General features: G+C 36.7%; 1 protein-coding gene across 1 annotated transcript; it reads left to right on the forward strand.

Annotated features, from left to right (window-relative positions):
• The first annotated feature begins 486 nt into the window (after positions 1–486).
• On the forward strand, positions 487–8,923 carry rabl2 (RAB, member of RAS oncogene family-like 2). Its single transcript, XM_028449988.1, has 8 exons — positions 487–919; positions 4,322–4,351; positions 4,488–4,567; positions 4,637–4,716; positions 4,830–4,941; positions 5,827–5,924; positions 7,966–8,049; positions 8,238–8,923. The coding sequence occupies exons 1-8, from the start codon at positions 813–815 to the stop codon at positions 8,316–8,318; spliced, it is 672 nt and encodes a 223-aa protein (XP_028305789.1). The 5' UTR covers positions 487–812; the 3' UTR covers positions 8,319–8,923.
• The last annotated feature ends 4,817 nt before the right edge of the window (positions 8,924–13,740 follow it).

The raw sequence follows: 13,740 nt of genomic DNA on the forward strand, positions 1-13,740 counted from the left end.
CCGGATATTGACACCGGCAGACCCCCGCGACCCTGATAAACGGGAATAAGCGGGTATGAAAATTGATGGATGGATGGTATAATAAAGACACAAACGTACTACCCATAATATCGCCCAAATACAAAAAACTACAAGTACTGAAAAATACAAAAACATTTTTAATCAAAGAAAGAAAAATGTTCAAATGCAATTATTTGGGTCTCAAATATTATTTTGCATTTTGAACATTTTTTTTCTTTGAAAATATCATATTTTTTTTGCTGTAAACGTTTTTTGATTGAATTGATTTTTATTTTGATTGGAAAGTTTTTGTTGATTGAATAATAAAGACAAATCTACCTCCTCCATTATCCTTTTTTTTTCTTCTTTTTTATAATCACATTTTTTGTGGCCCCCACGTTGATAAAGGCGGCCCATCGCTGATTTACAGGCTTCATACCGCCCTCTAGTGGTAACAACTGCAATGAAACTCAGAGGAGAGCAGATTATTTTAGTCAGGCATTTGGAAAGACAGCAACACCGGGTCCTGTGGGCGTTCTGGTTGCATAGAAACGAAAAGCGTCAGCTTGTTTTTTGGCTACATGTGTTAGCTAATTTGCTCCGAAGTCTATATTATGAAGGAGTTGCTCTGCAGTAATAAAACCTGTGTACTGAAATAAGCCTCGACCAGATCCTGTATTATTGACATGGAAACCTAGCAGAAAGATGTTGCTTATTTATCCAAAATACGCCATGTCAACACGAGCTAACCGTTAGCAGGCGATGTAATAGCTGTAAAGAGCTTAGAAAAAGACAGCTCAGGTGAGTAGAAAATGGCAGGAGATATTAGCAGTGTTCCTGGAATGGACCAGAAGAAATACGATGCTGATGAACAGGTGAAGATCATTATATTGGGTGACAGCGCGGTGGGGAAATCTAAGTGAGTATATTTACTGTTGATCATCACTTGGGCCCAGTTGTTTACAAGGTAAACTGATCTGATTTTAGATACTGGATTGGATCAAATATTGAAAATGGGTTGTTCAAAACTAAACTCGGATTAGATCACGTAAGAGCCATGTCAAGTGTCGTGCCCGCATCTATCAGTCTGATCCAGATACAACACTTTTGGGTCAGTTGTTAAAAATATGATCGGATTTTTGTTATCGGATTAGATCAAATCTCGAAAATGAGCTGTTCAAAAGGGAAATAAGGATTCTGAACAAAAGGCTGCAGCTATTCATACGGAAATGTATGATTAGACAGCTAGTCTATTCATACGGAGCGCCCCTCATTGGCCAGTTTAGGCGACGTGATAGGTACACCACGTGACTTAAATTTCCGTCAGTTTTATTTTAGCTCATATTTATTTTTCTCTGTTAGCAGAAAAAAGGATTCTTGAGTGCGACACCTTAGACCACTCAGCCATCCTGGCACAGAGAAATAATACAGGCACATTACGCTTATGTAGAAAAGGTCTGGAAAACATACGTTTCTATATCAATAGTCCCAGGGGCTATTGATATAGAAACGTATCAATAGACACTTAGTTAAAACAAACAGGATTATCCTGATCCCAACTGGGGGTAGGATTTCAAGGTGGATTTCGGGAAGAAAATGTAGTTAAAATTTTAAATTGGTCAAATAAATTTGTATTATTTAGTGTATATGCTTTTATTGACATTTTGCACATAACTTGTTTCACCGTTACAAGGATAAAGTAAATAAAGTAGACATAGGCTCCCAAATAAACCTCTCAGTATAGTAAAGTCAAAATAAAATAAAAAAATGATCTCATCACTGTATATTCATTTCAAAGAAACAATCATCAGAGATGAAACTCACAATAGACCCATGCCACATGACCTCACTGGTCACGTGATGTACGGCCCTCCGCCATGATGGAAGAACAAGCCACCTCAGGAAACATTTTGAAACCATAGACTGTATATAGCAAAGCAGAGGGCCCACAGGGATGTAAACGTTTGTGCTGTTTGGGTGTTCTAACACGGCTGGGACTGGAGTACACAAGTCTTTCTTCAGGAAATTAAATTGAACTAAACTAAATTAAATGAACTGTGCAGGTCCATTTTCTCCTTGTATCGACTTCTCTCAGCTTCTGGTAGAGGGTCAACATAATCCGGGTCCTCCAACGTATTGAGGCCAAACGGAGACGACCTTTGACAATGATTTAGCACATGGGCTGCTTTCAATAAGTCAGAAAAATAACACTATTATTTAAGTAAACACACCCACGCAGGTGCATCTGTATAGAGCCATCATCTTCCAAGATGGCGCTGGGTCAATGTACCGTGACGTCACTCACAAGGGTCTATTGCATCCCTCACTACATGTCTATTCAGTCCTTTATTCTGACAGAACGCCAGAGGTTGGTCTGGTTCTTCAACAAGCTCAGGTGCGTCATAAACACCATCACAGAGAGGGACATTGCGTCTGGTAGCATTTTGTGCAGGACAATATACGCAAGTATTAAGTTGCTCCCTGTGGTTCCACTCGCAAGCGTCTCTTCAGAACTCCATTTAAACGCTCAATTGCACATCTTGTTTTGCAATGAGCAGTGTTGAAGCGTGCCTATTGGACATTTAGCCTTTTTATTTAAGACGTTTTCAAAGTATCCACAATGCATTTGTTAATGTTTATTTGTTTTGCATTTTTTGTGGCTCAGATGAGGAGTCATAAAATAAATTATGAATGGAAGTGGATGTTTGTTATTTCAGTGTTTTGTCTCAAAATAGAAAACACTTACAGTGACCCCATGTTGGCTCTTCTACCTGTTGTTCTTTATATAGCTGTAGCCCACATTGTGATATGTTGTCCCATTTAGAGCACTGGTAATCTGGATTTGGGAATCTTGAAAACTGTGTATCTGGATCAGGTTGATCCAATTTAATGTTGCTTTAAAAAACCGGCATAAAAGTAAGATGGATTATTTGATCCTGGGTAGCATAAAAATGGGATTTCCAAATCCCAATAATTTTGATCCAGATAAAATGTTTTGAACAACTGACTCTTTAGATTACAAAATCCAGATAATGAGAGCTCTAAATTAGACAGATATCACACTGAAGGCTACTAGGTGTGTATAAAAATATTGTGTAGTAGATACAGCCAGCATGTGGTTACTTTGACCAACCAGACCATTTCTGCCCCATAAATTAAGAAAAAGGAAAATCCAAAATCAAACTTTAAAATTTCAACCTTGAAACACTTTTTGAAACAAAAAAAAAAACACATTCAGCTTTTTTTTCTTCTGTGAAATGTTGCTACAAAGCAGAATGTCCATCTCAGTGAGGAGGTCGATGATGCACCTGAGCAGCTGAAAATGAAGACGTACAGTACCTCTGACTTTATCTGTGAGTGATGCCATTGTCAGACACTGTTTTTGATCATTGTTTGCTTTTGACAGCTTTTGGAATAATTATTTTAATTTGTACCTTATTGGTCTGTAGTGTAAACTGTATGCTTTAAAAATCAGATAAAAATATCAATAAATTAAATAAAGGCTGTTGCTATTGGTCCGAACCCAGATCTCAGACAACCCTGACTGTAGTTACGGCACTTCCTGTGCACCGCATGCGTAGTAAGCAGAATGCCGGTAGTTCCGTCACTGCCGGACCCGTGTCCTCCTAGCTATAGTTTTGTCAGTTTTATTTCGTCTCAACCCTAACCCTAATCCAGGAAATACCCTAATTTTTATTTAATTTTTTTTCTCGTTTACAGTATGTATTTTTAAAAGTGGGATTTGCCTTGTTAAATATGTTAAAATGAAAAAAACAAAAACTTCACGCAGGAAATGCCCTAAAATGTTTATTTTTTTGTATATGTATTTTTAAAGGTTGAATTTGCTGTGTTAAATATGTTAACAAGTCAAAAGTTGGATTCAGCAGAAGGAAACATCCTTTAGTCTAGTGCCTTAGACCACTCAGCGATCATAATGTCATAATCATAGTATTGATAGAGGCACATTATGCTTATAGTGTAGAAAAGGTCTCACTTCACGTCACATTTTGTTCCTGAAATCCACTGTTTGCATCAGAATAATCCTGAATTTTTATTTTTTGGATCAGAGTTACCCAAATCCTGCTGAAAAGTTTTAAACAACACAAACTGAGGGTTTGATTGGGGATTGAAAACCAAGATTGGATTACTTGATCTAATCTGATCTTGGAATCCGATTTTAGTTTTGAACAACTCATTTTCAATATTTGATCCAATCCATTATCCAAAATCCAATCAGTTTTCCTTTTGTACAGCTGGGCCTTGCTTGCTTTTACTCTACATCCAATGATTTGACTCACTTTCCTCTCCCCTGATTTCACAGGCTTATGCAGAGGTTTCTCATGGATGAATAGTATCCTTCAGCAGCAGAGAAAAAGCTCATTATTTTTAAAATCTTGAACGTTTTAAATTTTACATAGTCATGTATGAAATACAGTATGTATGAAATGTTCTAAACAAATACATTTGCCTTGCATTACTGCTTGCAGTCGTCCTCAACAGATGTCAACGTATGCGTTGACTCTCTACAAACATAAAACAACTGTAGAGAACAAGACGGTAGTGGTTGGTAAGTAACTGCTAGAAATAATTCCAAATGTCTTCATTTGTCTTATGTAATTCTCTGTTGAACCGTCAGATTTCTGGGACACGGCTGGTCAGGAAAGGTTTCAGAGCCTACATCCTTCTTACTATCACAAAGCACACGCATGCATCATGGTAAGCTCCTCCCATAGCAACAGGAAACTTGATTTTATTTCTCAAGTATATAGAAAAAGAAGTTTTTATGTTTTTAAATGAAAGACCCTGAATGTGAGACACTTCTCTCGTAGGTTTTTGATGTTCAAAGGAAGATCACGTATAAGAATCTCGCCAACTGGTACAAGGAGCTAAGAGAGTACAGACCAGAGATCCCCTGCTGTGTGGTCGCCAACAAAATTGACGGTGGGTTATATCAGTGGTTCTCTATCTTTTCAGCCTGAGAGCCTCAAAATAAAGGTGCCAGAGATAGGAGACCCCCACTGTACCTGAAGGTGGTTGAACACAGACATGAACATTGAAGAACAGTCATGTGGAGACTGGGCCATCTATAAGGGGGAATAAAGGGGGGATCTTTTTGGGGCCCATTCATAAAGTCAGCAAAATGATGGTCCATTGTTCTTAAAAGTGACCATAAAATGGTAGAAAGGGTGGTGAAATGGGATTTTTAAAACCACAGAAATTGGTTAAAGGTTGTAATTAAAGTGGCCAAAAGTAGTGACAAGTGTTCAAAGTGTCAATATTGGCTTAAAAAAGGCAGAAATGGGGGGTTATGTATTTTAAAGAATTGGAACAATTAGTTTAAATGGGCAATTAATGCTAAAACTGGGCATAACAAATCGAGAATGTGGTTAAATTAGCAAGAATAAGCAAGAAGTATGGTGAAAAGAGGTTAAAAGTGTCAATAATGGGTCAACAATGTGACATTAGGTGGGGAAAGTGATGGAAAAGGTTTATAAGTGCTGAAAATGTCTTGAAAGTGGAAAAATTGGGCAGAAAAAGCATTGAAATTGTATGTAGAAATGGGAGTAATGTAGTTAAAATGCAATAAAAGGAGCAAAAATATGGCAAGAAAATTATTCAGAAAATATTGTACATTTTTTGAAGATATCTGGGGACCCCCTCCCAGTGTCTCGCGACCCCAAATGGGGTCAAGGTTGAGAACACCTGGGTCATATGATGATTCAGAACTTCTTCCTGTTTTGATATTCAGTATAATACGTGACATGTTTAGTAGTGTTGAATGTGCTTGCATCTGAATTCACAGATGTGTTTTTGTCACATCTGCAGCTGATCCAAAGGTGACACAGAGAAGCTTCAACTTTGGGAAGAAACAAGGGCTGGACTTTTATTTTGTGTCAGCAGCTGCTGGAACCAACGTCGTCAAGGTTTGACTTTGCTACAGTGATTAACATGATGACACGTTGGTGATCATTCCTTATCAGCTCTTCTACCCTTTAGATTTAATACTCTGAGATCGATATGATCTCATCAGAAAGAAACTTTTGAACGATCTCGGTGGCGTCCAATTGTCTTCTGCATCACATTAGGCGATACATTTGTGCAACACTAACACTTTCAAAGAGCAACAGAGATGACTTAAAAGTCCATTACTGCACATTTTACCTACACACAAGTTTAATGGTATAATACTGCAGAAGTGTTTGGACAGAGATTAATTTTAACCAGAGGTGGGAACAAATCACTGCTTCTGAAGTCCAGAGTCGAGACAAAACTCCTCAACAAATAAGTCATTAATACCGTAGTCAACTGATATAAACAATGAATTACTTGAACAGAGCATTCATGAAATAATAGTGATATAATCTGACTTACTTTTCTAAACAAATCAATCCAGCATCTATTTAGGTTTTAGAATGTTCATAGTTCAGCTGCTTCCTTATTGGCTGTCAATTTGTTTAAAGGTGGACCTGTCAATCAAAGTACCGTACTACGGGGGTTTGAGCAGACTTGTTGATCATTAATAATAATCACATTTTATGTCAAGGCCAACACGAACAACGATAGAGAGGAGGAGGAATAAAAAAAAAAAAAAAAAAGACAACACTGACTACAGATGAGAATACACAAAAAAGGACTGTTCAGAACAACTAAAGAATGTTTGACCAGAGAGACATGTAAACCCATGTAAATTTGCGATGGTAAAACAGGCGACGGGACCCAGATAAGCAAACTGCTTCTCTCGTCTCCTTTTTCGGCATGTACAAAAAAAAAAAAAAAAATGTAAAAAAAAAAAAGTGAATATAACCATGTCGGAAATAAACTGAATAAATAAATAAAATAAATTGTAGATTAATGATAACGTCTGATACTGTCAAATATTCTGGCCCATAGTGGTGAAAAAACACGTGATGTGTTTTGCACATTTATTTTTGTTTAATCATTACAGTCTGGAATGATGTCATCGGATCATTTAAATGAAGTTGAACGAAACTTAATCAATAAACCTGATCAGATTCAGTAAACCATTGATCCCTGAGGGGGAATTGAGTGACAATGTTGCTCTCTTACATCTTTATATGACATGAATAATTAAAAAGGAGCAGACAGAATAATCCATGTCACCACAACTTATATCTACCTTTTAATTGTATCTTACTTCATTTTTATTTTTGACAAACATTTTTGTTTAATTATAGCTATAGTTACATATATTATTTTTTATTAGTATTTATTCCTCAGTACAACTTATATCTTCCTTTTAATCGTATCTTACTTTATGTTTGACATACGTTTTTGTTTAATTATGGGTTTTTTATTTATTATTTTGTTTCCTCACAGGAGTTAAAAACTAATATTTTCTGAAAAAATTGATTATTATTTCTATTTCTTTTTCATTCTTTAATTTAAAAAAATTGATTGGAAAAAAAAAAATCAAATGCAAATGCATTTAAATGTATAAAATATTTTTAAAAATCTGTCAGAAAAGTTGCAATTAGGTTTTTTGTCAAAATCGTGCAGCCCTAGTGCCCCCGTGTGTGTGCGTGCGTGCATGTGCGTGCGCGCGTTAGCAAGTGCTTTTCTAGTAATTATTATTATTATTATTATTATTATTATTAACAAAATGAACAGACGTCACAATGAGGCGGTCAGTGTTTTGCAACTAATTAATTTCAACTAATCAGTTTAAGAGCTGTGTTCATAAAGTAAAAATATGTTTCAGTCGACCTTTAAAGTAAAGATTATTGGTATTTTTTGGGATTTTATTTTGGAAATATGGAGGTTTTAATAAGGAAGTAACACGTTATATTGAAGAGAGTTTGCTAATCTCCGAGTAGAAACAGAGATTTCACATGTATTTTTTTTAAAGCATAAATATTACATACAGTATAACTCAGTATATTCTAATATATACTGTGTTTTGCCTGAGTTTCCTCTGTGTGTGTTTTTTGACTGTTGATGCTCCAGATGTACAGAGAGATGATCAAGAGTGCGCTACTCTACAAGCAAAATCCCAGTGACTTTATGGATGAAGTGATGCAGGAACTGGAGGTACTGGTCTCTGGATCTCACAAACACCCAATGTGATTCCCCCCATATTCATAGAACCTTGCTAACACAGCCTCAGTGATTACTCTTTGATAGTGAACTGATATCTGTGTTTTAGCTGTTGAATGAATTGGTTAATGTGAAGGCCAAAGTGCAACTGATGCTATACTTAGTTTGCATTTCTCTTCTAGAACTTTGAGCTGGAGAAGAAAGAAGGTGTTTCGGAGCCAGATGAAGACGGAGTGAAAGGAGAAAGTCCAGAATTGGAATAAAACGTTTAAAGTGAATAATCACGTCCTCTAATGGGGAAATAATCCCAGGTTCGTTTCCCTGCTGTTGTGAGAAAAGTCAAATGTTTGTTTTCTGAAACTGGAAAGTTTTAATGATGGAAAGATATTGTGATTTAAAGATGAGCATTAAAGACTGATACTGCAGTGCGTGCGTGTGTGTGCGTGCGTGTGCGCATTGCCAACTGGAGGAAGTGCTAGATTTGCAATTTAAAGAAAATGACAATTACATTTTTAGTATCCTATAAATTAAAAGTTAATGTACCATGTAAACAAACGCATGCTTCTGTTTAACTTGCTGTGATTTAGCAGTAGGCGACATCCACACATTTAAGGGCAAATCACAGCTGGGTGTGTGTGTGTTACACTAGTTGTTATACAGGGTATACGTTTGAAACTGACTGACAGCATCTTCTGTCTTGCTCCTTTTCTTTTGGGTTGTTCCTCATTTGCTCTCTCCTGTCAAACAAACATTCTATTTAAATAACATCTGAGTGACAGCGAAAACGCAGCACCTGCAGGATTTTATTTTTTCAAACAAACGTGGGATTCATGGAGGCTGTGTCTCACAAATAAACAGATTTAAAGAGTCTGCTGCTGTTGTTCTAAAACGGGAAGTTAAGGCACACCACAAAGCTGTAGTGCAGTCCTTCTATTGATGGCAGGGTTGGGGTCACTTACATTTTTCAGTTACAATTACGTTTTCAATTACTAGGGATGTAACGATTCACTGAATTCCCGATACGATTCGATTCACGATACTGGGTTCACGATACTGGGTTCACGATACGATTCTCTCACAATTTATTTTACAAATGGGACTGTAGACAAATGAGTGAAATATATATATATATATATAGAAAATTACTATTTTATTTTCATTTTTCATTGTCAAAAGAATCCCTTGATAAACTATTCAAAACAATGCAATTTAACTAAAAATAAATCTTGAATGAAATAAATAAAGGAATAATACAAATGAAGAAGAGGTCTATAAATTTAAATTCTGGTTCTATAGTAAACAATGCAAAACTGCAGAATAGTTCTTTTTCTTTTTAAAAGTGCAAAATGAAAATGTATTTTGTGCCTGAACAATTGGACTTTAAAAAATAAAAATAAAAAAACAGTTATTGCACTGTATTTACGTCAGATATTTGTTTGGACCAGCAGAGGGCGCTGGTAACCCAGTGGGCGGTTGGCATGCAGATATCCTTGCAGTGAAGAAGAGATGATATGCTAGCTGACAGAGCTAATAGAAAAAACATGACTTTTACAGATATTCACGTAATATTACAGATTCTTTCGGTGCTAAAGGGGTAAGGAATCATTCAAGAATATGTTTAAGAGTAGAAGGCGGCCTGAAAGAAAGTAGTTGCAGATTCCGCCCACCACCAACACTTCTGGACAAGAGAGGGATATATATATATATATATACAGTTGTGTGCGAAAGTCAGGGCACCCCTTTAAAAACAGCATATTTTATATATTTAAAAAGTTATATTCATATTTACTGTCTCTCTGGTATATGGGAAAAAAAGACAATATTGTCAGGAAACATTAATGCATAGATACATTTTATTTTATAAATTGAACAAAATTACAAAAATGAAAAACATAATTTTGGCATGTGCAAAAGTCGGGGCACCCTACAGCATCAGTACCTTCAGTACTTAGTAACACCCCCTCTGGCAGATATCACAGCTTGTAAACGCTTCTTATAGCCAACAACAAGTCTCTGGATTCTATTATTTGGGATTTTTCCCCATTCTTCCTTGCAAAAGGCTTCCAGTTCTGCAATATTCCTAGGACGTCTTGCACGCACAGCTCTTTTAAGATCTACCCACAGATTTTCGATAATGTTTAAGTCGGGAGACTGTGAAGGCCATTCCAAAACCTTCAGCTTGCGTTTCTTGAAGTAGTCCATGGTGGATTTGGAGGTATGTTTAGGATCATTATCCTGTTGTAGAAGCCATCCTCTTTTCAGCTTTAGATTTTTTACAGATGCTGTGATATTTGCCTCCAGAATTTGCTGGTATTTAATTGAATCCATTCTTCCCTCCACCCGAGCAATGTTTCCTGTCCCACTGGCTGCAACACAACCCCAAAGCATGATGGATCCACCCCCATATTTAACAGTTGGCAAGGTGTTCTTTTCATGAAATGCTGCTCCTTTTTTTCTCCAAACATACCTTTGCTTATTGTGGCCAAAGAGTTCTATTTTAACTTCATCAGTCCACAGCACTTGTTTCCAAAAGTCATCAGGCTTCTGTAGATGTTCTGTTGCATATTTTTGACGTATTTTATGATGAGGTCGTAGATAAGGTTTTTTTCTACAGACTCTTCCATGAAGGTCTTGTTTGTGCAAGTATCGGCGCACAGTGGAAGGGTGCACCACCACTCCTGAGTCTGCTAAATCTTCCTGGAGGTCTTTTGAAGTCAAATGTGGGTTTTGGTTTACCTTTCTGACCAGACTACGAGCTGTTCTCTCCGAGAGTTTCCTTGGTCTTCCAGATCTCTTCTTGACCTCCACAGTTCCCCTCACCTGCCATCTCTTAATTATGCCTCGCACTGTGGAAGCTGCAAGCTGAAAACGCTTTGCTATCTTCTTGTAGCCCTCCCCGGCATTGTGGGCATCAATTACTTTCATTTTTTCTGTCTTACACAGCTTCTTAGAGGAATCCATGGTTGCTGAGTGTTTGTACAAGGTTTGTGGAGTCGCCGTATTTAAGAAACCCTCAAATTGGCACCAGCTGGCACTCCCTAATGACAATTGTTGACACATGCTTCAGGACCAATGAGCTGGTAGAGGTCTGAGCTTGTAAAAAGAATCTGACACTTTGAAACTCTCAGGGTGCCCCGACTTTTGCACATGCCAAAATTATGTTTTTCATTTTTGTAATTTTGTTCAATTTATAAAATAAAATGTAACTATGCATTAATGTTTCCTGACAATATTGTCTTTTTTTCCCATATACCAGAGAGACAGTAAATATGAATATAACTTTTTAAATATATAAAATATGCTGTTTTTAAAGGGGTGCCCTGACTTTCGCACACAACTGTATATATATATATATATATATATTAAAAAAAGTACTGCAATTCAATTTTCAGAGCATTGATGTGAACCGTGATACCTGTGAATCGATTTTTAACTGCCTTACGATTAATCGTTACATCCCTATCAATTACCCATGTTGAATTGCAATTCAATTCTAATTACAGTGATCAGCATTTTCTCCATTTCCAAATAAATTACAATTATTTTTTATCCTCAAAGTTCATTACAATTTGATTACAATTACAGTGACCAACATTTTGGTCATTTACATGTATTTTGTAATGTTTCATGTTCATTTTTACTTTTTCGAGCTGACTTAATTTTATGCTCAGTCTCAAGAGCTGGATTTGGTCCCCAAACTTTAAGTTTGACACGTGTCTTAGACCATCTAAGCTTCCATTAAATTTTGCAGGGGATCCAGATCTATATGGGTTGAAATTTTCATTCTGGGCACATTTGGGAAAAATACTTGTAAAAATACTGTTATATCAAGAAGTGTATATTGCTTAATAAAGCAGGAAAATCCTAGCTTTATATTTTCGCTAGTTTTTCTTTTTTTTTTTTTTGTTTATTCGTAATGCAGGTTCGATTGACAATTTTCAGCACTTTTTCTTTCCACTCTGTTATCAACCGTAACCATGGAAACCCCAGAACAACTTTTTGATGTCTTTTTTTTTTTTTTTTTTAAAAAAAGCCAATGAAGAATATTAGGTAATAGAACAGGAATCATTGAGTTGTAGCTCAGCGTGTGATGGCTGTGACCAACTTTCATGTTGTCCATTCCACTCCGTTACCACAAAAATGTAACGGAGTGGAAAGACCTTCATTATTCAACCCCATGTTAAACAAACAGGAATTAAATTCCATGATTTTTAACATCCCAAATGTGCTCCTGATGAAAGTTTCACCCATGATTCTTGATCAATGACAGATACCACTGGGGGAACTGTCCCCCACTGTGGCACCTGGAATTCTCAGTGGTCTCCCATCCAACTACTAACCAGGCCCAGACCTGCTTAGCTTCAGAAAGCTAATCAGATCGGGCAATGACAGGCTGGTGTGACCCATACCTTTGGACCTACTGTATCTTTATTAATAGAGATAGAAATAGTGTAAATGATCATTCTACCATGAGATAACTGCCAATATCTGCCAAAGAGAAGATTTGGTTACTTGGTGGAGGTTTGCACAGGTTTTGTTTCCCCAAGTAAGAGTGGAGCAGTAATGACACACTATGTTTTAATAATAAATTTATTACATATTATGACAAACATCTCTGTGGTGGAGATATCCTGGACAACTTCTCAGATCTTGCCTCAGGCTTGGCTGTCACCCTTTCAGGGTTTTTTTCCATGCTGTGGAGGTTAATGTAGGCTTTACGTCATTGAACAGTTTGATGGAGGGAGGCCTGATTTTTGATGAGTTAGTCATGAAAGTTTACTTGTGAGACGAGCCTGAGGCATTGCAGATACCTCCACCGTTCTAAACTTCACAGTGTAAACAAGAAGAAACCTGATGAAAAAAAAAAAATCTGATAAGATCACTGGTACCATTCGTCACCAGATCCCAGTGTTTATTTTTTCCTTAAAAAAAGTTAAGCTACTTATTCTATTCGATGTGAATTGTGCTTTGTTTAAAAAACAAGACAAAAATCATCCTTTACTGAAATGATTTAAAGATGTGTATTCTGTTTCTTGTTGCTCACTTTGCATTAGAAATGAGTCGTTTCTGTGTGTCTTAACTGGAACTCTATATGCACACACCTTCATGTTTTACCATGTGTGTATAGAACAAGCCTTCATCACACATGAAATCAAAGAAATATATCCCTGTCTCTTCAAAGATGAAAGATTATAAGATAATATACAAAATGCAAAGTGAGCAAAGCAAACAAAACTTATAATCATCTCATCAAAAATGAATGTCACAGCCCTTTGCCTTTAAACCAGTATCGGTACAGCTGTTTGTATCCTGAAGCTGGATGTGGAGGACATTTAAGGAAAGGTCATACACTGTGTGGCAAGGCTGTTGACCGTAATAAGACACAAGTTCTTCTTCCTGTATCAGCCATGGATGTAGATTAACTCTTTGGATGAAGTGCAAAGGAATGGGAGACATTACCAAATTAACAAATAAAATAAAAAAGTCCAAACCAACAAGACCCTGTTACACCCATCATCTTTCCATGAGTTTGGAGAAAAATTGGTCTTTAAACGTTTCAATCAAAAAGCCTTCCTCTCATGGGAAGAAGACCAATCAATTCAACAAAGGGGATAAAGGAACATGCAGCAGACATGAAAAATTGTTTCTAGCTGTGGTCACTTTCTTTGCTAAAGGAATGGTGAG

Source organism: Gouania willdenowi, chromosome 6, assembly GCF_900634775.1.
Source record: "Gouania willdenowi chromosome 6, fGouWil2.1, whole genome shotgun sequence".
Classification (NCBI taxonomy): domain Eukaryota; kingdom Metazoa; phylum Chordata; class Actinopteri; order Blenniiformes; family Gobiesocidae; genus Gouania; species Gouania willdenowi.

Coding starts and splice junctions, on each gene's coding strand:
- rabl2 (XM_028449988.1), top strand. CDS start 813: ATGGCAGGAGATATTAGCAGTGTTCCTGGAATGGACCAGAAGAAATAC. Junction 4,942..5,826: donor GGTCGCCAACAAAATTGACG/GTGGGTTATATC, acceptor TCACATCTGCAG/CTGATCCAAAGGTGACACAG. Junction 5,925..7,965: donor CTGGAACCAACGTCGTCAAG/GTTTGACTTTGC, acceptor TTGATGCTCCAG/ATGTACAGAGAGATGATCAA.